Here is a 21,494-nt window from a genome sequence, read left to right on the forward strand (position 1 = left end):
CATTGTAAATACAGCTTTCGGTATGACATAATGGATTGGCCCGCATCGACCACCGATATCGGTGTGGTCGAACGGCAGAACCGGCACAAGGGTCGGCAGAAGACTCGACGTATCGCTCGATACGACAAGTCGGCCGGTCTCGTGAGGGAACAACGAGAAGTCAAGAGCAGAAGGCCTTACATCCTAGCGGGGCCTATCCTGGACTATGGAGCTGATGGACCCGCCACCTTGGGAAAAGTCAACGCCTCGGTCGATGCGAGCAGGAAGGGAAAGGAGAGGGAACGGTGGGAATGGAAATATGCAACGGCTGAGAGGGACGAGGAGCGTGAGTCAAGGCATATCTCGATCAGGTTAGGCTCAGGACCTGGTGGTGAACTTGACCGCTTCTGTCAGGCTACAAGTTTCGAGCCGATACGCCTTCCAGGCTATTTCCGCCGACCTGGAAATCGTCTGCTACTCCTCTTCAACCTGTGAGACATGCGATGCTCGGTCAAGCCATCGAGAAGAATAGCTTATCGGATGTCATCTTATTCGATGCCTTCCCGCAGGAACCTGCATCGGAGGATATAGCCGCATCGAATGCCGCACGGGCTGCAGAAGTGGTCCGCAAACAAGAAATCGCCGAAGCTATGGCTGGTCTAGAGGGAATGGCGGGTATCGATAGCGCTCTCTTGGAGACTCTGTTTGATGAAACGCCCCTGCAAGCTAGTCGGCCCCAGAACCGACCGGAAGACCAAGAGGACACCCACGTACTGCCTGTCGGGGTGGGTAATCGTCTCGCGCACGAAGTAGAAGGACAGGTCGAAACAGAAGATCAAAAGGATTTGGGCAACCCGAATAAGCTGGCAGTCTTGTCTTTCGCCGGTTCGCGTGCGGAACTGGATCCGGTCTACTTTCTGGCCTTTCCTTCTGGCGAAGATAGACGTAGCCTCAGTGAGTCTCCGAGCGTCCTTTCCGCCTGAATGCTTGAGCCTGACAATAAGTCCACTACAGATATCTCGCCTTTCAGGAAAGCCCGGAACCGAGCAGGAAAGATGGATATGGCTTTTTGTCCGACAGCAGCGCCGTGCATGGTCTTTCCAAGCCCAATACTGCAAATCTCGGTCTCTTGTGCTCATGCAGCTCGGACTTGTAAGTCGTGCTGCGCGTCGCCTTTTTACTCGAGTGGCTACCTGATCATCCCGTCACTTCCCAGCCGCTAGAAACACAGTTTACCTAGCGATACGCCTCGAGATGTTTACATATATCGTCTCGGTCGACGTCGTCTTGGATCTGCAAATCTTCAGGTCCAGCACCCTTCGAAGTCGGCTATTCCCGTTGGGTATGTCTCCGGTTCAAGTTCGAGAGGTTGACAGGATCGACCTGGCGAGGACGAAAGGTGCCAGACATATGGACGTCGCCATGCATCCGACCAAAAGAAGGGAGTGTGTGATCGTGGATGACACCGGGAAGCTTTGGCGGTGGAGGATGGTCACCAACCGAACTTTCGCCGAGGTCAGCACATATGGCAAAGTGTGAGTGCGTTGACATCATCAAGCTTTGTATCTCGGGCGTTGTTAAACCAGCCCTGACGATCCTGCTATTAGCTCCAAATTCGGAAGGTCCCGGGTTAAAAGCGATGAAAGCTTCTATCGGTTAGCTTGGCATGAGTGGGAGCGCAATCTGATCGTGATCACCTCCAAAACGGTCGAAATTGTGGACACAGCGGTCAGCGAAGAATGCACCCGCACGTTTTCTCCCTTCTGACTAACTTCTGTCTAACTGCAGACCGGAGCGAGCCGCCGAGTGATCGATTTCGTGAACTCTTCTACAAGAATTCTTGATCTTTATTCCAACTTCGACCTGGACCAGGCGACTTATGCAGCCATCTTGACGACCGAAACCATCGTTTGGTTCGACCCCGCGCACGACGGCCGGATCATGCTATCCTGGAAGCATTATTTGCCGAAATCCGACAGCCTTCGCTTGCTGGTCGTGCCGTCAGCCAAACGTGAGCTCTTCGGGGCCTCCGTTATCGCGACGATGCTAGACTAACGCGTCGATACTTCTGCAACTACAGGAATGACTGTAGCTGTTCTGTCGTTGAAGCGTGGCATACTCACAGCCTTTCCGGTTGAGGAGTCAGGATCTATCTTGAGGATCTTGGTTCAGCCTTACGACATACTCGCTTCCGCTTGCCTCGAAGCGGGCCAAGCCCTGGACAACGCTGCTCTAGTGAGCCTGATGCGTGGCTCTCGTGTCACGTGGCATCTTCTATCCATGACCGAAACTGGGGAAGTCGCAGGAGCTGGTTTCATGTTGAATGAAGAAGCCCACCGCGGGTTTAATTCTTCGTTCGAGAGCAAATGGTCTGGCGCTGTTGGAAAACTGGACCCTACGTCTGACGCCGTGGAGCATGTTCACCACCCGATGAAGGACCTAGAAGATGATATACCAACCAAAGAGAGGGATATGCAACGGTTCTGGAATTGTGAGTACGAATATGCCCTGTCGTGCTTGCCTTGTAGCTCAACCGCGTGGCGGGTTTCAGCTTTAACGACACGGGCACAGGCAGAACGGGGAAGACCACTGCGAACTGACGAGATGAGACGCCTTGTCATGGATCAGGAAGAGCTGTATGGCATGGGAATACTCACAGGGTGAGCCTATCACAACGACTCGGCACAGGCATTCGATTGCTGATTCATCGTATAGTCTGGACGTTGCGGCTATGGTTAATGACGACGAGGAGAAAGACGTGTTGATCGGTTCGCCGTACCTCAGAGGCTACGACCTGGAGGCCGCCGATCAGGCGCATAGGCTGCAAGAGGAGCTGGATCGTTTCTCCGAATCTAAATTGGCTAGGAAGATACAAACCTTGTCGTCTCCGGTTCGAACGAGCCAGACCGTACCTCAGTCCGACCCTTCGATTGAGGTATCTCCAAATGGGCAAGATGGCGCAGTGGACGAACCCGCTTTCGCAAGGCTTGCAGCTAGACGCCTCGCGATAGACCTCCAGCTCAGCAGGACGGCCATACCGACAGATGACAGGCTGTCGATACAATCTATCATGGCAGAAGGGTTGGTTGTGCATGATCTGCCACAAGAAATGGCGTCCGGACCCAAGGGCCCAGAATTGAACTACCTGCGTAGGAAGCCAAAACTACAATCGAGGACAGAGGATACGCGGATGAAAGAAAACAAGGCTGCAACGATGACAGCTCTTCTGGCCCAGTGGGGCATAGGGACCGATCCTACAGGATATGCCTGGCCGGGTATTACTTCGCACATAACTGGTACGAGGGTAGTAGTGGAACCGAAAGTTGCGGCGCCACCCCCAGAGCGTCTGCAGCCCGTCCGGCCTTTCGCACCAGAGATGCAGACCCAGCCGATATTCGAAAGTAGGAGGCGGGATCCTCTCATGAGCAGTCAAAGTCAAGGGGCCGACGAGATGGCTTCTACGCAGATGCTACCCGGCCCTTTCGCAAACCGAAACACCGTGTCTTTCCGGCGGGGAGGGGCAAAGAAGCGGACGATCGGATTCTAGGCCTCATCGGGAACAACTTTGCGCAAGAGCAGAACGATTTGATTGTCTGCGTCAAACCACTGTATCCTCGACCTTGTTCATGAGCTTGTCAATCTGTAGATGTCGCTCCTTCTCATGCCGATGGCATAGCTTGATAAACCACCCTTCTTGGAACGACCAAGTAAAACTGGTCATACACTTGATGTTGAAAAGCACTTACCATTCGTTCATTTCGACCATAAGAAACGTGGCATTTATTGCCCACGACGCGACTCCTGATCGATCGATTACGAGAATGTAGCAGGACCTCCACGGATCCCTTCCACAGAGTGGGTCTACTGGAAATGCAATTGTTTAATATCTATATATTTTATTATTCAAGCTAGACTTTATCCACGGCCATAGGACCCTGAAAGCACCGCATCCCGTCCGATCTGCGCAGTTAACCAGGGTGCCGCCTAGTTAGTACCACGGTGGGGGACCACGCGGGAATCCTAGGTGCTGTGGTTTTTGCGATGTTTTTGCCACTTTTGACCCCACAACCAACTCATGATGTGAATCATGCATGCAGAGAGAGAAATGCCGTCACGCCCAGAGCAAGAAGATATACGAGTTACTGTATGTACGTCGATGATCGATGTACCAGTTGTCGCCTGGATCGCCTGGGATATCCGGCGTTTTAGCTGAAATTCGCCAAATGAGCCGTGGGGCGTCGCACGCGCCTGCGACAGCATATCATGAGCGATAATTGTTCGAAATCAGCTGATGATGATCTGAGTGCGAGAGCACAAGATATATACTCCAACCAGTCGTATGGACACGAACAGCATCCCCCTGACCCGCAACTCCCGCGGCTCCGCATACGTTACGGACCTAAACCCATGGTGCTCGCTTGCCGGGCTTCCTTTGATTGAAGCATATTAATCCGGCTTGACATGTGTGCTCGTCAAATTCACGGGCCTGAGAAACGCTGTTAAACACCTTGTCATCTCGTAGGATCTGACGTCAACCGGACAGAGCCTACCTCAGCAACTTGTAATCATCCGTCGGTCAGATCAGATTGAGCCTGCATGGATGTTTCGTGTCTTTTGTTTGAGGGATGTTTCCGACTTCGCTAAGCTGATACCACTAGAGACCTCATAATATAGTAGTACGATCCCCTACTCAGACTCATCAGGCGGCGTCGGAGACTAGGCTGTTTGAGCGGTTCTGTGACACCTGAAGCGGCTGATCGGTAGTTCGCTAGTAGGCATCGCCAGTCCGGCTACCTGCCAGCGCTTAGGATTGGACGGTCTAGACATTCTCAAATCTGAGAGGGAGTCGGAGACCGTATCTAATTTGCTGTCTGCTAGCAGTCTAGACCATAGGAGAAAGCGCTTGTCGGGGTCAACTTCGCCGTCGCTTCGTTGATGAAACGCGCGTGCTGCGACGCGGTGATGGTTCCGCCATGCGGCGTACCATGGGACATTGGCCCTTGGGATGAAGAGCAGCCTGACTCAGGAACACAGCAGTGTAGCAACTGCTGGGACATCTCGTATGACCATCCAGAAAGTGAAGCGCTTGTTCAGGATCGCATTCATTGACGATCGTCGATCCGCACAACCTCGCTGTCATTGCCCATTGAGGGTCGAACCTCTACCTCCTCATTGTGAGCGCGCAATGAGCGCGGGGAAACAGGTATAGAACTGACGACATCCGGCACTTCAAGTCCTGGTACAGTGAGTACGTACAGTCACGCGAACGAGAATAATAAAAAAAAGCAATTGGCCAATATGATCAACAGAAGGAGTCTCGCTTTTGAAGCCCGATCGGAGGACGCCGAGTGAAATAAGCCGATGACGAATGACGAATGCTCCCGAGGCCAAGCGAACCTTTTGACTCTTAAAGACTGCGAACCATCCCACCTACGTAGCAAGTCTTCGCTGCGGAGTCCTTCGACCACAAGGTACGAACAGTGTCGTGAAAGATTAGCACAAGGGTGGCTTCAAGATGTATAGGTGTGCTAGCTACACCATCGACCCAGACATAATCGAATATACCGACTGTCAACAGCATTAGGGACTGTCAGACGACTAGAATTTCTCGCGGACCTTGTTCCGCAGTTCGCTCTCAACCGAGATACTCTGGAGAGGGCGACGAAGGTCCTGCTCACCTTCGACTTGGTCAAAGGTCTGAGGCCTGGAATCTTAGCCTAGAGTGTCTTGGTGTAACATCATGGAACAGGCGGATCGCCAACCACGAAGATCTGCCTTAGCTCACAGCTATGGCGAACATCGACCGGTACCTCAAATCGAGTCCTACTGGTGGGATCTGACAGACCCAATCAGTCAGCCTGCCGACAAGTCAATAGCAGAGCAATCAGCACCAAAGCAGTCAAACTCAGCAGTCGGACAGGTCCCTTCGCCAAAGCGTAGACGTTCAGGTGGTAGCGGGCGATCCAGCAAAGATCAGAGCAACGACGATGAGAGCGAGAGCGACTTTGGCGGCGCTTTGAACAAGGAACAGAGCGAGAAAAGGAAGAAACGAGATCTGCGTCGCGGATCATCACGCATAGTCACGGATGCCATCACTTACAAGAAGGTCCGAATCAAGAATACGGATGCCGACATCGACGAGGCGTATGATCCTCAGCGGTCTCGAGGGACCGGTACGCTCACCAGAGCGTTTCCACCGATCGAGTGGGACAGGGCGATCGACGGCTTCAGGCGGAGATTATTGCGATATGCGGCACTGGGATTAGTACCTGCCCTGATATTGCCCGGATGGTTCGGGTTCTGGACAGGCACCTGTGTGACACTCGTCTGGGTAGGCGCACTGGCATTCCACTTTAACCGAGTCGGCACTTCGGAATGGTTGGACCATAAGTGGGATCTAGAGCGACGGCGAGCGCAAGGTCACGTACATGAGCAACACATCGCCAAGCAGACGACGGGGAAGACTGGGACCAAGAACGATTCTCGAAAGCTAGAGACAGTCGGCGGTGCGGAAGCTGGGATTCAGGACAAGCGTGAAAGCGTCGAGTGGATGAATACGCTCTTGGGAGGTCTTTGGCCCATCATCGATCCGAAGCGTGCGTAAATATTCGTCATGGTCTTCATCGCAAGCGACATCCGTTGACTCCTGGACCATCTTGCAGTATTCGTGTCGGTCGTCGACTTATTGGAGGACATCATGCAGGCGTCGATCCCATCCTTCATCCAAACTGTTCGTATCGCCGATCTGTCTCAGGGCAATCATCCGATACGGATCATATCGATAAGAACGCTGCCCGAGAACGAGAAGCCGGGAGACGAATCTGCGAATCAGACGGACACATCAGCAGACCCAAAGGAACAGCCTCAGAGCAAATCGGAGGAGGGTTTGTTTTCTGGACTGAAGAAAGATACTTCGGACCCGTTTGTCAGAGGCAAGAGTCTTGGCCCAGGTGAAGGAGATTCTGCAGAGAAATCCGAGGAAGAGGATCAGCAGAAACAGACGGAGGAGCTCGGGAAATTTGTGAATCTCGAGGTCGCCTTCGCCTACCGTTCGCTGCCTGTGCAAGGCAGGAAAGTATACTCGAAAGCCAAGAATGCACATCTTATCATTCATTTCGGTCTTGGACTGCCGGGGATCTTTGGTGGAGCTTTTCGTAAGTAAGGACCGAACAAGTCGTCCTTCTGGATGGCTATTTACGTGCAATCATCTGCTTAGCCGTCTGGGTGGAATTGCGAGGTATCGTTGGAACCATGCGGATCCGAGTGGAACTCGTCTCAGAGTAGGTAGTCATTTCTTGATGCCTGAAGCAGTGGCTTACAGTAGCCACCTTTCCTGTATAGACCTCCCTTTGTCAAGCACGCAACCATATCGTTCATGGGGTTACCAAAAGTCGAGATCTCGGCCATCCCGATGATCGACTTGCCAGTAAAGCTGAACGCCATGAACATCCCTGGCCTCTCAACCTTCATAAGTAACAGCATTAACACTGCGATAGATGAATACGGCAAGTCTCCTAGTAGCCTCGTCGCGTGCGTTATCGTCTGCTGAAATATCACTACGGCATGTACCAGTCGCACCCAAGAGCTTGACCGTAGATCTCGGCCAGCTTCTTGTCGGTGACGATATCAAGAAGGGTCAGTACCACATCCTTGATGACTGCAAGCGTTCTCTAGAAGTCTTGTCCGCTTGCAACAGATACTCTCGCGCTCGGAGCTATCGCCATCACCATTCACTCAGCCCAGGTTAAAGGGTCTGACCTCGGTGGAAAGTCTGATCCGTATGTTACCGTGTCTTACGCCAAATACAGCAAGCCATTGTTCTCGACGCGAATCATCCTCGGCGAAACGGAACCGACTTGGAGAGCGACTGCTGTTGTGCTGGTCAAAGCGGACGCTTTCAAAGTGAATGAGAGGTTGGCGCTGCGTAAGTTCAAGGCTTCGAGCGCTTTCAAGTCTTTATGCTAATTTCCGTTTCCCCATGCCCGCAGAGATCTGGGACAGGTATGCTACGTGACTACGCTTGGGCGCCTGCGGACGGAACTGACACGATGACATCCACAGTGATAGAATCAGCAGTGACGATGAGTTGGGCAGAGTCGAGGTCGATCTTTTCGGTAAATCCACGACGAAGTGTTGGCGACCATCTCCAACAGGTCAATTTATTGAGCCCGATACCCACAGATCTGTACAGGAACCGAGGTAAAATGATGTACCGCCAATCGTACGTGATGACGGATGTGGCCTTTTCTGTCGACCCCAGCTGATGTCATCATTGACAGGGCGCTGCACCACTCTGTTAGGGGTAAAAATATACCAGGGGAGATTTGTTACTCTGTTGGCTATTTCCCTAAGGTGCTACCGACAGAGGATGCCGATGGGCACAGTCCAAAGGATACCGATCTGCCCAAAGACTTTCAGGATAAAGAAGAAATGCAGGGCGATCATCGTCCGAAAACTATGGACGCAGAAGAGGACAGAATTATCGCCATGCTGCCCTCGGACGACTATCCCAGTGGAATCCTTTCGATACGTGAGCGCACGGACTCTCCTTATCAATCATGCCTTCGCCTTTGCTGATTGTCCATCGCGACCTGACTGAATGCTCACAGAGGTACACGAAGCTTTCGACCTCGTTCGTCAATACATAGGACCAACTAAGGGGGGAGATCGGAGTCAAAAAGGTCGGTTCAGTCACCCCAAGGGGACAGAGGATGCAACCCGTGAGGAGGGAGAGTGAGTCGCATCCCAGAGGCATCGCATCCGGCGGAGTCTATCTTATTCTAGCAAATGTCGCAGCGACCTTCCGTCTGCTTATTTCCGGATTCGGGTCAACGACGAGACAACATATCAATCACGAGTGAAGCCGATCCAGAGTCAACCGTTCTTTCAGGCTGGTCAAGAACGGTTTCTCCGCGATTGGCGCACCACTCTTATTCAGATCATCGTGCGAGATTCTCGTGTGCGAGAGTCTGACCCGATGCTGGGTATGCTGCATCTTAATGTGAGTGTACTCAGTGCTCTGACAGGCATACATCAGCTTATGAGTTGGTCTACAGTTGCGGGATGTATTCGAAGGCGGTTCACAGGTCACGAAGATATATCCTCTCGAGGGGGGAATCGGTCATGGTCGCATCAGGGTGTCATTGCTGTTTAGGTAGGTCTCGGTCGAGGACTAAGACAGCGGCCATTCCTGATGCTTTTAGTTTTAGGCCGCTGGACCTCAAGCTGCCCCGAAGTTTGCTTGGATGGGAGATAGCTTCTGCCATTATCAAAGGTTCCATCCATGTTGAAGCGGATGCCGCACATCGGTCAAAGCTGTCTCATTGCTCCCTCCACCTACGGACATCTCATGGCTCGCACACACTACGTCATCGCGACCACTCCAATCGCGAAGCTGGTAGTGACAGTGTTGAGTGGAGAAACGAGAGGCTTTCCCTGCCAGTGAAAAAGCGCTTCGCGAGTCCGCTCGTCATGTCATTCAAGAGCAACGGCTTGGATTTGAAGGGCGGGATCGTCGCTATGGGGGTCTTGTGGATGATGACTGTGCCGGACAGCGAGAGGATCTTGATCAACATGCCTAGTAAGCGCACTCGTCTCCGAGACTGAATTTCGCGTCCAGTTGACACGCCTGTACATTGATCATAGTATATGAGGCCAAAGATTACAACAGGCTGGAACAAAACTTCTGGACCTACAGCGAGGATCTCAAGGAGGATATACCTGATGCCAAGCATTACGCGCACGATCCTTCGTCTCTACCGGATCCGGAATCTTTTGGACTGAAACGCATCGGAACGGTCCACTTCGAGCTGTTGGTCTTGCCCGGCATCTCATCCACGCATCGGCGCATGTTCAAGAAAGAGCCTAGAGGCCGGATCATCATCGAGGGTTTCGACAATGCTGTCCGGGCGGGGTTGAGGGAAGATTTCGAGTCTCAGTCGCAGGTCGAGATGGAAGACGAGAATTATCCTCTGAACGAGCATAATGAGTCGGGCGCCACCAGGAAGGTTCGAGCGCCTGCTAATCGGCGTGAAGGGCTAGACTCGCGGATCGATGAGGAAGACGAGGACGATGTTTGGGGCGACGAGGAGACTGACGCAAGCGCTGCGACCTATTCTGACGAGGTGGTCGGACGTAACGATTCGATCGGTTCAAGGCGGCCGAGACGTATGGCAAGTCATTCGACAAACGGAACTTCCAACTCGAAGGGGCTGAGAGACAAGTATCGCGACTGGAAAGAAGCGCGGGTCAGTGGCAGATACTATCTTATCCTGGAGCGGGCCAACGCTTACGTCATTTCTCAACAGACTGATCTGCATTCACGACACCGGGGGATGGCTCAGGTCAAGGCGTACAGATCGGTGAAATGGGTCAAGGATTGTGAGTCGGAGTGTGGTCCGAGGGCCAGCATACGATTGGCTCATTGGCTTTCGCGACCTGATCTGTTAGCGGCCAAGGCGGGTCTAGTAAAGGCCAAGTACAAGTTCGAGGTGGGCAGCTTGATCGAACTTGAACAACTCCTGCTCTATAGGCTGATTTCGGCTCCCTGATGCCTATTGACAGATGCATGAGCGCAATCCCGACATCGAGGTTAGTCTTCGTCCGCCGCCTCAAATTTGCGCCCTCTGCCTGCTGACAAGAGATACTTGCAGAGTGAAGTCTAGTTGGCGATCGGGAACACGAGACTCGCTTGTGTGGATCGTGACATTCATTATAGTCCATACCGCTGTATCCACCTATCAGTATAATTTTGCCCGATTGTGGCTCGTTTCACTTCTTTCACAGTCGTAACGTCGTAATCGATGCCGAGAGCAGCAGATCGCTGAAAGGGGCTAGAGAGAGAGGGCGGCAGAGAGGTGAGACTTGTCGCGTGCCACCGTCCCTTAGTAGATCGGATTCGCTAGCGTGTGTTTGTTTGTTTTTGCTCCAAAGCTAGCTAGGCTAGCACCACCGATGACAACCAAAACAATCATCCAGCCAGCTCTCAGTCTCACCCGCAAAGCTGGGTTGCCTGGTACACTCATATCATCTCGACAACGACATCGAGCTACAACGGCTGCGACCCACACAGCGAGGCCATCCTCATGGACTAAGTTTCGCCGGTCAAACACAGTTCACAACCGTCCGTCCTAGTCAGCATCGGACAGGCAAAAGCACGACTGGGCGTTTGTTGTTGTTGTGGTGAATCTTGCGTTTCGGACCAGTCGATCGATCGACGACATCCTCACTAGCTATCACAGCATGCCAGATACGAACAGCTAACATTGATATTGCTCATGCTGTAGAATCATTGATAACCACCCCTTCGTATAATGTCTGGAACAGGGGTAATATACAAGGTGTGGAAGCGACCTACGTAGCCGAAAGCTCGACGAGGATGCTTATCAATGACTTTTTGCCCACTCTTCCTCTCTTCATGAGCAGCTAAAGACGCCCACCAAACGACAAAACAACCCCACCGTCCTACGAACCCCGGTATTTACTCCCAAGACCCCTTTGACCTTTACCCCGGCTTCTGCGGTACGGACAAGCGCGAGCATGGGTGCAAACAACTCGGAAGATAGGTCTTCTCCGCTCCTCACAGTAACCAATGGCAACAATGCGCTGGATCCGAGTCTCGATCTCATGGGAGGTGTAGAATCTGATTCCATCCAGCTGATGGCAGAGCCTGATGGTCCTTCCGATTTGTCACCGTCCGCGATCCACCAACTCGCTCTCCAAACCCCACATCCACCCATAGATGCAGGTGAAGACGGACAGGATGCGCTACTATTCGAGCCAGCGATGTTGGAAGGAGAGGTCGGCGCGGCTCGGGTGCTCGACTTTGACAATGTCAAGGAGGAGGAAGGGAGGGAAGGCATGGTGGACGGTGCTCTGCTCGACGAGTTTGGCGGATCGCAGGACACGGATATCGGAGACTATGGCTTGGGCGCAGCATTTGACATTTCGTCGTCGAACAGCCCACCACCTTCAGACCTCGTCTCATGGTATGTATCTTGCTCGATTTCAGTTCCAGGTTGCGACGCTAATGCCCAAAGGATCTATATCTGCCGCACAGGCTTCGCCATGTTTACGATCACGTAGAGGGCCCTTACGACGAATTCACCCCACGTGTCTTTCGAGAAGACCTGTATGCCCACATGGCTCGGGATCTCCCACCCTCTGCGACCCTGCCGTCAAAGGACCAAGTGGCCAGCCTGGTACTGGAAGCTTTCCCCAGTGCCAAGTGGCAATCCCACGTCGATCATGGCCCAAATCATGTCATTCTCGGCTTGCAAGCACGAAGGAGCAGCAACGTGCGGTCCTTGGCTCAGGGTTCAAGGCATCGTTACTCGAACTCGTGCAACCTCGCCGATCTCGCCAACATCGCGGCGTACGCCCATCGCGAGATGACTCAGTCAACTGAAGCTCGGGAGTCTTATTCTCCTACCGAATCTCAGATCATGTCACCGACGACACCGGCTGCTGGATCGGGGCCTTTTGGGACCCCAGGCCGTCGCTCGGCGTTGGACGAACTCGCCGCGGCCGCAGCTCTAAGCGAACGCAGTCCGATGGCAAAAGGCCGAAAGATTAGTTATGGGGATGAGCAGGATGGAGGCAAGACGAAGCGTCGGCGAAACAATGCCGGCAAGGGCGTGATGGTGTACCCGGAGGCTGGCTCGAGTCGAGATGGATGGAACGGTGACGAGGTAGAAGGCGATGTAGCTACCTCGAGCAGCAGACCAACAGGGAGGAAAAAGGCACCTCGTCCCAAACAGACCAAAACCAACGGCAGCGCACATCCCGGTGACAGGAGTGGATCCGTCTCGAGCGATGCATCACCGCCATCGATGATGTCACACCTCGTATCCTCATCCGCAAATCACTCCAGTGAGCCCAAAGCGGGAGACTCGTCACGGACCGTGCGTGGGCCGAGCTCTAGCGGAGGTGGGAACTCGAGTCGTGCCAAACAGCCGGCGGGCAAGGGCAAGAAGAGCATCTACACCAACCTCGCTGTACCGAGCAGCACTGATCCCAACGTCAAGTATTACAAACCCAATTTCACATACCACGAGCTGATCACGCACGAAATCAAGCGGAGCTTTGAAGGCCGTCTACAACTCAGTGAGATTTATCGCCGGATCTCGGAGCGATATCCGTACTTCAAGCTCGGCGAACCGGGATGGCAGAACAGTATCCGGCATAACCTGTCATTAAAGTGAGTGTCGCTGTCAGAAACGGTCAAGATTACGGCTGATCGTGGTCCCTTTGTGCGTGTATAGGAAATGCTTTGTGAGAGTGGACAGGCCGACGGATGCACCTGCAGACAAGTCGGGCAAGGGAGGATGGTGGACCTATGTCGCTCAAGGGGATCCAGATGGCCGTGGGGGTCGAAAGGGAATGTCTGGCAAGGGTACGGGGGAATACCGCAAAGGACAGACGCCTAGCGATATTGCCTCCCGGTCCGGCTCACCAGAGGAAGGGGTAGGAAGCCGATCCGACGGTATGGCGTTTGAAGGTCAGGATGCGATGTCGGCGTTGACCGGTGGAGCGTATGCGGGCAACGGGGTGGCCGGTCCCGGTCAGGACGGAGCGGCAAGATCTGACGGATCTTATGCGGATCAAGCTCAGACTCTGGCCATGGCCGCACACGTATTGAATGGGTATCATCCAGAACAGCACCCACAACATTTACATCAACAAAACATGCAAGGCGGATCTCGACATTGACCGAGGTTATCGAGTAGCGGAAAGGCAAAGACGGCGTGGTAGCGAGGGTTGCGGTGAAAGCAGTAGATGCGTCGGGTTCTTCCTTGGTATTAATACGACACCATACTTGTATATAACGCACTGAAAAGATTACCAGTAGTCGAATCGTGAAGACCACCCCCGATGCGAGTCCCTCCCCCCGACAAGCAAGTTTGAAACGCGTCGCGTCAGTACGAGATTGCGACGTGATGGATGGATGGAGATTTTGGTCAATTGCGAGGAAATCACTCCTGCCAGATCGTGATTAGGTCACTAGATGCAAGCAAGATGCAGCTGTCGTTCCTCCGTGTCGTAGATATCATCCTCACCTAGTCGCTCTGCTGTGATTCGAGATAGTTCAAAGTCCGGAGCAGCTCCCTTTCCCTCCCTTTCGATCTCATATCGCCATTGCCATTGGATATCGCGCATCGTAAGAGATAGGGGCAGTCAGACAATCACCCAGCTAGACCTACGCCACCGACTTTCGACAATTCGACGATTGGGTCTCGACCTCAGACACCATCTTCTTGCTTCCCGCACACTATCCGCTGCCAGAGCCCTCGAGCCGACCAAACTCTGGCACTCCCTTTAACGCTGACCCTGGAACAATGGGTCAAGCTCAAGCGGCTCCGGGCATGCGAGCTCCCGGTCCATCATCAAGTGCTAATGTCGCACAGACTCAACCCCCCGCTCAACCTCTCGCTGGACCATCTGATCAATCGGGCACTGCTCCCAAGACCATGGCGAGAATGAGGCATACGGGACCGAAGCAGTCTCCTCGGGCTGGCTTTCTGCCTGATGGCCGGGAATTGTACTTGAGGAAACCTCATTCCAGACGAGCCTGGGAGCCGATCAAGGATCATACGTGCGAGTCGTGTGGTGGAATGTACCCTCGTACTCCGTTTGAATGGGAGGAAATGTCGACCGAGCCGGATGGAAGGAGGATCATGGCACTGAAGAAGGTGAGTACCGTCGTGATATGATGAGATTGCTCGATTTTGTTTGCCTGTTGTCGGTTACGACCCCCCCCCCGTTTGCAACAACGCGACGACCTCGAAACCTTGACGACATCGTTTTTCTCCCCTTCTTCTCATCATCACATTCCACACTTTGCTGATTCATCGTTGAAAACACCTTTGCTGCCCAAACAAATATATACCACACCTTCTAGCGGTGCCAAGCGTGCGCATTCCCTGGATTGACTCACAAAGTCAAGGTAGATACGCTCAAAGCAACTGTGAGCAGGCTATGTTCAGGACTTTTGATCCGCCACGATCGATACTGAACCGAATCTGCTGTGTAAATAGGAGCGTTTCGTTCGTTCCCTGCATCCCGACTTTGAAATCTCACCGACGCTACTGCTCAAGGATTCGCCAGAAGCGATGCGGGAGTTTACCGGTGCCGCTGCAACAGGTTTCAGCTCGAACGTTCCAGCGGCCGGAGCATCTCCGCCAAAGGCTGCTGCTGTACAGAAACCACCGCCTGTCGCAGCCAAACTGAATCTACAACCCGTATCTTCGACTCAGGTAAGCAGTTTCTTCTATCGCGGAGACAGGGACGGTCATCAGCTGATCATGATCGCTCATCGTCTATTGTGTTCGCGATGACTGCAGCCTTTCCCGAAATCTTTTGCGAATCGACTACCCTCGGTCCATCATGCTCCACCTCATCCAGTCTCGAACCCGTCATTCACTTCAAATATGGGGCAACAACAACCTATGCCTCGATCCACCGCTACTCCTCACCCCATGATGCCCCAAACAACTTCTTCCAACATGGCCACGAGCGGCCCAACCACGGCACGACCGACTCTCCCTGCCAACAGGGACGTCAGGCCCACAACTGCAACCCAACCCAAACCGCCAGCCCAACAGACACAGCAAGTGTCAAGCCGGCCGTCTATACCTGGACCTACCTCGACCTCCAGCCGTGCTACCGATGTCACAGCTCCAGGCTCCGGCCAACGAGCTTCTCAAGCGGGCCCGATCAGAACCAAGTCCACCGCCCCACCTGCTCCGTCTCCCGTCGCAGCGTCCCGACCTGGTGCCACTGGTCAGCGAACGAGTAGTCAAGCACACGAAATGCTCGATGCATTGAGACGGGCTTTCCATAAGAACCCGAATCCTAGCCCGGAAATGCTCGACATGCTCGCGGCGACTTTCAATATCCATGACGAAAGGGTCGTGCCACAGCTGTTCGAGAGCTGGAGACGAAGCGGGATCCATCTGCGCGACAGCTCGGGGGGCACATCGACGCCTGAGGGCAAAGCTTCCAAGTCGTCTCGCAGCGGCCGACGGGATTTTGAGGAGGGGTCCGTGGAACTGAACGCCCAGAGGACCCCCGACTTGACGTTCAACCCCCAGGCAGAGCAGTCGATTGAGACGCAGGAAGAGGCAAGAAATGAGCAGATCGAGCTGTTTGATCAGATAGTCAAGCTGGCTCAGAATGGAGCTGTCGAGCAGAAGAATCACTCGGGACATGAAGAAGGCCGATTAGAGGGTGTCGAGGAAGCACCTACCGCGGTCGCACTCGAGCAAGGAGGAGCAGCAATCAGCTTCGCCGAGGAGCAGCAAGCTGTGTTAGAACCCAATGGCCTATTGAGCGATTTCGACTCGACTGCCGCTATGCGAGTCGGTACAGTGAACATGCAGACTCAGACTGACACTCATCGGCAACCTACCCTACACTCCATCGAGCACGATGTCGCCAAGCATGATGACACTCAAGGCAGAAGCGATGTCGATCAACCGAAACAGATGCCAACGGGTAACTTGCAAATCATCATCCCTGGCATGGAAGCCGAACCTACCGACCAACCTCAGCTAGCGCCAGCCACTCCTCCGTCTACCGTCGATATTGTTCGAGGCGAGACTTACGGTGCGACGGACGATGTACCGCCTAGCGGCCTCGCGGTGGACGCGATCTTGTCTGCAGTCCGTCCTATCGAAGCTGTACCTGATGCCAAGCCAGCATTGCCATCGCCGCCTATCACAGCAGACGCAGTCGAGAGACTCGTTGCACCTCTGCCTTCCAGAGCCACCGGCCCGCCTCAGAACGCGCCCCGACTGACGGCTCCGCCCGTCATCCTGGACATCAAACCGCACGAAGTCAAGCACTTCTCAGAACCCATGATGCAACAAGCATACGAGATCTATACAGCACCAGAACCACATCGATTGGGGAATTGGTTGAGAGCTACGTACAAGTATGTTTGCCGCTACTGAATGCCTCGCCTAGTAAAGGTCCTGACCCGCCTACCCGTAAATCTTTACTGTACAGACCGAGCACTGAGAAGTACAGCGTCTTGCAAAGGGATATTTACACGGAATACAAGAGCTTGTTCGACGGGTCCCCGGTCGGCTGCTGGAGTGGATCTCAGGTGGTCAAACTTTGCCGAGAGATCTGGCCTGACACGGCTTTGGGGAGACGACTTGATAACCCTTCCGAGTTTAGGATATGGGGAATATACCGCGTCAGAATCTTGCCGCAATCGCCTTGGGAGTTACTTTACAGCGGTCAGCTCAAAGCCGAACTGTTCAAACTCGACGAGGCAAAGCCTACCGAGCAGTTCAAGTCCGAGACACTTGTCGCGCGAATGGGCGCTCCTCTCGAATCGATGGCATCTATCTTGTCGACTGCCAGACTGGATCAGACCAAGATCTCTACCCTCTCAGCAATAGCCAACAAGAGCGATCTGGATACTTTCACGCAAAAGCTTCTGCGAGAGCGTAATACGTCGCTATGGGAGGTCAGTTGCGTTGCCTCATCAATGTTATGCTTAGGTACTGATGTTGTCCTCTTGTCCTGGTAGCCGATGCACAAGTTTGAAGCCTCCCTTGTGTCTCACTTGAAATTCAGTAAGCAAAACTGGCGCTTGCAAACATGCGTTACGATATTGATCCATCCACTTGTTCCGATGGCAATCCACGTAGGCAAAATCCGAGAGGCCCCTCTCTTCGAGGTCGTCCCCAAAGAGAAACGACCGAAACCTTCGGTCAAGCGAGAGGTTGAGAGGGTTCAGCGCGAAATTGACAAGACGAGGCAGCCGGCGGCGTTTGTGACTCCGAACGAGATCGGCCGGGGCGACGGCTCTCAATATAGGCCTTTTGTCTTGGAGTCGCAGGATCGGACAGAGGGAAAACACTACCCGTCTTTCCCTTCGGCAACTCCGTCTCAGTTTTACCAGCCGTACCAGGCGGAATCGAGCCGACAGCCTGCAGGATCGAACGGATCATACCCAGCTGCTACCACACCAGCTCAAGCCGTCTTTGCGAACCAGCAGCTTTCGCATTACGGTCTTTCGCCACATCAACAACATCAACAACAACAACAGCAACAACCACAGCCCGCTCCACCTCCGCAGCATATCCAGTCGCAATGGTATGAGAATACCTACGAGCCGCCTGTCAACGTGCCCAACTCGTTTCTCTTTCCCAAAACGAAAAAGCCCAAGTATCTTCCTCCATCCCGACCTCAGCCGCCCGCCATCCAAACGCAGGCCCAGCTGACTGCTCAACATCAGTCTTACCACCAAGCTCGACACCCACAATCACAACCGCAAGCTCAGCCTCAACGGCGACAGATCCAGCCGCGACCTATGCCGGAGTACGATCCTTACGACCCCCTGAACGCGAATCCTCCTCCGTTCCCGCAACTTCGACAGTCGTAGGACCGCCCATCCCCCTTCAAGTTCTAAACTGTCTTGCCAAGAATACGCATTTCCATGTAATACTAGTAGCGACTACCGGTCGCGACACCGAGTGTCTACCAAGATGGCCCCCGATGATGATGACGATCACCATCATACAGCCTAGCTATCTCTGTCCTTTGTTAAACCTTTGATGGTCCGTGTCTTCGAGCTGGACGACGGAAGCATATGATTGGCTGTCGGCATTGGCAATCGATCCTCGTAGGCTCGGGGATCGCTCGGGGGCAAGACGCCATCCCGTGTGTTCGCCATCGGCCCACGAGATGGCGCAATCGAGACGGAATCACATCCAACAGCAGCGAGAGCACGAGCAGCGCGGCTCCGTTTCACAAAGGCAAAAGAAGAGATCTCGCTCGCCAGCCACGCTGCCTGTCCGTTCCCCAGATCGCCCTCTGCCCGCGAGGACCGGAGCACCTCGCGGGGGAACGAGGAGGTCGGCCGAAGTGAATTCGCGTTGGCACCCTTCGGCGGGATCCGATGGGTGGTTGCGTGGTTGGTCATGGCGGTCACGACATCTTGACAACAGATTTCGACATTGGCCATCGATTTCCAAAGCAACGGACGATCGCATCTTCTGGGCTGACCTAGCACGAATTGATGACGTTTGATAGTAGCTGCAGTCAATGAGGATGTATATAACATCGAGACGTGTGTTGCCAGAAATCAGAGAGGTCCCCGTTGCTTTTGATACGGCATCAACAATCACTCAATCAATCCACCACCCGATTGTTCCTGCCCTCGGTCATTGGAAAGATTCGCACAACGGCACACGAGCGATCACGACGATAATCCCGGAATCGTAAAACGTGTCACACGATCCACTCTCGACAGCGAGGAAAAAAGAAGAAAAGACAGCACGCCGGCCAACTCATAACAATTGGACATCGAAGTATCTAGAAGCAAGGTCACCACCATATCTGGTCTCTCTTTCTGAATAATCCGCCTTCGACTACGATTTGCACAAGTCGAACATCGCATTATCACTCGCGTCCACGCTCTAAGCGCATCAGATCGCCACCCCAAATCAAGAAGACATCACTCCGTCTCTCACTACCTCGAACAATGTCTGTCACCCCGCCTCCCTCCTACCCTCAGCTGCACCCCGACCTGGGTCAGACTGCAGGCCGCGACAGGAAGACTGCTCTCGAGACTACCCCTCAGGACCTGAGCACCGCGCTCGATGAAGCTCAGGCAGAGGCCATCGGCTTGCCCAAGAAAAAGATCCACCAGGTCGAACAGCCTCAGATGGTCAACGTCTTCGTGAGTACACGGCTCGAGCGACGTGACCATCTTCATGTGCTGACCAGATAATCGGATGCCTTCATTCGCATAGAACTACACGGGAGCCGTGTTTGGTGAGGACGAGGAGTATGAACATACCGAATTTCTTGTAGGTCTCGGTTACACTGCTTTTAGTCATTAGGCGCAACCCGGCTGATCACGGCACCTCCCCCCTCAGCCTTCGTTCCCCGAGATCACCTTCCCCCCTCTGGAAGAACAACCTTTTACCGATCGAGCCTTCTTTGCCAACCCGCAAAAGACCCGACTGTACCGAGAGGTCGAGGCTCAGGGAGGCAAGGTTCAGTTCATGAATCCCAACATCGGCGCCGAGTTTACGGGAGTCAGCTTGACCAAGCTGAGTGATGAGGCTCGGGATGATCTGGCCTTGCTGCTCGCCGAGCGTGGCGTGGTCGGTGAGTCGTCGTTATCCGCGCGTAAGAGCTACTCTGGCGCATGGAACTGACGCTAGCATTGGTTTCTGTTTGACGCATCCGTAGTCTTCAGGAAGCAGGACGACATGACAATCGAATCCCAGACCGATCTTGGGAAGCACTGGGGCCCTCTTCATATCCACTCGACCACCGGTGTTCCCCGCCGAGCTGGTCTCGAGCACGTTCACGTCGTCTACGCTGACAAGGGCGCGCTCCCGGACAGGACGGCGTTCGCCCCCATCGAGCTGTACCACTCGGACGTGACGTTCGAGATCCAGCCTCCTGGTCCCACCATCCTCCGACTGATCACTGCTCCTGATTGTGGTGGTGATACCTTGTTCACCTCCGGAGCCGCCGTCTACGCATCCTTGTCGCCGTTCTACCAACAGTACCTCGACAACCTGTACGCGGTACACTCTGGCAAGGAGCAAAGCAAGGGAGCTCAGAGCGCCGGTCAACACATCAGGAGGCCGGCCATCGAGAATGCCCATCCGGTCGTCCGAGTCAACGTGAGTTCGATGGCCCAGGTACCAAGAATCGGAAACGAGCCTATACTGACAGACGGCTCGCCTTGCGTTTCAGCCCGTCACCGGTGTCAAGAGCATCTTCGTGAACCCTGGTTTCACTCGACGTATTCTCGGAGTCTCCAAGGCCGAGAGCGACAATACTCTCAGCTTTTTGTACTCGCAATTCGCTCAAACGCCGGAATACACTGCCCGCGTCAAGTGGGAAGTCAACGACGTTGCCATCTGGCACAACGGTCTCGTGAACCACAGCGCCAGCTTTGATTTCTGTGAGTCCCCGACTTGCGTTGTACTAGAGTCAAGCATGAGCTGACTCTTGGAAACGATATCCAGGGCCTCAACGACGACACGCTCTTCGTGTCACGCCTCACGCCGAGAGGCCCATGTCCGTGGCAGAGTACGAGACCAAGTACGACAAAAAGGCGATCGACAGCGACACCGTCAAGTACAGGGCTCTCGGGATGGAGAAGCCCAAGTACAACGTTACCCTGAACAGGAAGGAGCGTGGCTTCAAGGACTAATTGGATCGCGCGTTACCTCGCCAGGACTCCACTTTCTCCCATCCTCCTATCCCTTCCCTTTAACGAACCCCTTGACGATACGTACGGTCGATTGCCCGTCCTCTTAATGCTCTTGTTCCGAACCCTTGTACTCGACTTGTTTGTAGCACCCAGGTCTTGCCCTTTTGCAATATGGCCGTCAAGAGCGCCAACCATATATCCATCCAATGACCATCAATATCGTATGCATGATCTTGCTGAGTTGCAGATGCGAGAAGGACGAAAAGCCAATGCCGAACGAAGAAGTACAGTAGTACCCTAGTTGTGAAGGCGGGGGGGTGAA

General features: G+C 53.8%; 6 protein-coding genes across 6 annotated transcripts; 5 read left to right on the forward strand and 1 right to left on the reverse strand.

The window, feature by feature from the left end:
- Positions 1-30: 30 nt before the first annotated feature.
- On the forward strand, positions 31-3,824 carry HD553DRAFT_358029 (RNA polymerase I-specific transcription-initiation factor-domain-containing protein; the record flags this gene model as incomplete). The annotated part of the gene is made up of 10 exons (XM_046183899.1): positions 31-325; positions 394-470; positions 549-933; positions 994-1,131; positions 1,196-1,514; positions 1,587-1,707; positions 1,768-1,990; positions 2,060-2,470; positions 2,531-2,639; positions 2,695-3,824. The coding sequence occupies 10 exons, from the start codon at positions 31-33 to the stop codon at positions 3,524-3,526; spliced, it is 2,910 nt and encodes a 969-aa protein (XP_046035499.1). The 3' UTR covers positions 3,527-3,824.
- A 1,629-nt stretch (positions 3,825-5,453) lies between these two features.
- HD553DRAFT_314046 (uncharacterized protein) lies at positions 5,454-10,857 on the forward strand. Its single transcript, XM_046180303.1, has 19 exons — positions 5,454-6,575; positions 6,642-7,133; positions 7,196-7,259; positions 7,321-7,484; positions 7,552-7,614; positions 7,676-7,903; positions 7,968-7,980; positions 8,041-8,093; positions 8,161-8,200; positions 8,259-8,509; positions 8,589-8,712; positions 8,776-8,980; positions 9,036-9,133; positions 9,189-9,559; positions 9,625-10,226; positions 10,287-10,359; positions 10,429-10,469; positions 10,543-10,569; positions 10,632-10,857. Exons 1-19 carry the CDS (start codon positions 5,720-5,722, stop codon positions 10,641-10,643), a joined length of 3,777 nt encoding a protein of 1,258 aa, XP_046035500.1. The 5' UTR covers positions 5,454-5,719; the 3' UTR covers positions 10,644-10,857.
- A 307-nt stretch (positions 10,858-11,164) lies between these two features.
- On the reverse strand, positions 11,165-11,967 carry HD553DRAFT_64733 (uncharacterized protein). Its single transcript, XM_046184386.1, has 2 exons — positions 11,398-11,967; positions 11,165-11,318 (listed from the first exon to the last, which is right to left on the reverse strand). The coding sequence occupies exons 1-2, from the start codon at positions 11,838-11,840 to the stop codon at positions 11,267-11,269; spliced, it is 495 nt and encodes a 164-aa protein (XP_046035501.1). The 5' UTR covers positions 11,841-11,967; the 3' UTR covers positions 11,165-11,266.
- Positions 11,968-12,812: 845 nt separating this feature from the next.
- Positions 12,813-13,689, forward strand: HD553DRAFT_274083 (uncharacterized protein; the record flags this gene model as incomplete). Its single annotated transcript, XM_046177850.1, has 2 exons — positions 12,813-13,177; positions 13,242-13,689. The coding sequence occupies 2 exons, from the start codon at positions 12,813-12,815 to the stop codon at positions 13,687-13,689; spliced, it is 813 nt and encodes a 270-aa protein (XP_046035502.1).
- Positions 13,690-13,996: 307 nt separating this feature from the next.
- On the forward strand, positions 13,997-18,595 carry HD553DRAFT_314055 (uncharacterized protein). Its single transcript, XM_046180304.1, has 7 exons — positions 13,997-14,669; positions 14,879-14,944; positions 15,015-15,233; positions 15,321-16,912; positions 16,987-17,455; positions 17,519-17,564; positions 17,640-18,595. Exons 1-7 carry the CDS (start codon positions 14,316-14,318, stop codon positions 18,374-18,376), a joined length of 3,483 nt encoding a protein of 1,160 aa, XP_046035503.1. The 5' UTR covers positions 13,997-14,315; the 3' UTR covers positions 18,377-18,595.
- Positions 18,596-18,979: 384 nt separating this feature from the next.
- HD553DRAFT_314056 (alpha-ketoglutarate-dependent sulfonate dioxygenase) lies at positions 18,980-21,420 on the forward strand. Its single transcript, XM_046180305.1, has 6 exons — positions 18,980-19,675; positions 19,749-19,805; positions 19,875-20,109; positions 20,194-20,636; positions 20,710-20,920; positions 20,985-21,420. The coding sequence occupies exons 1-6, from the start codon at positions 19,478-19,480 to the stop codon at positions 21,170-21,172; spliced, it is 1,332 nt and encodes a 443-aa protein (XP_046035504.1). The 5' UTR covers positions 18,980-19,477; the 3' UTR covers positions 21,173-21,420.
- Positions 21,421-21,494: the final 74 nt, after the last annotated feature.

The sequence above is a fragment of the Filobasidium floriforme genome (assembly GCF_021052385.1).
Source record: "Filobasidium floriforme strain CBS 6241 chromosome Unknown HD553scaffold_15, whole genome shotgun sequence".
Classification (NCBI taxonomy): Eukaryota; Fungi; Basidiomycota; class Tremellomycetes; order Filobasidiales; family Filobasidiaceae; genus Filobasidium; species Filobasidium floriforme.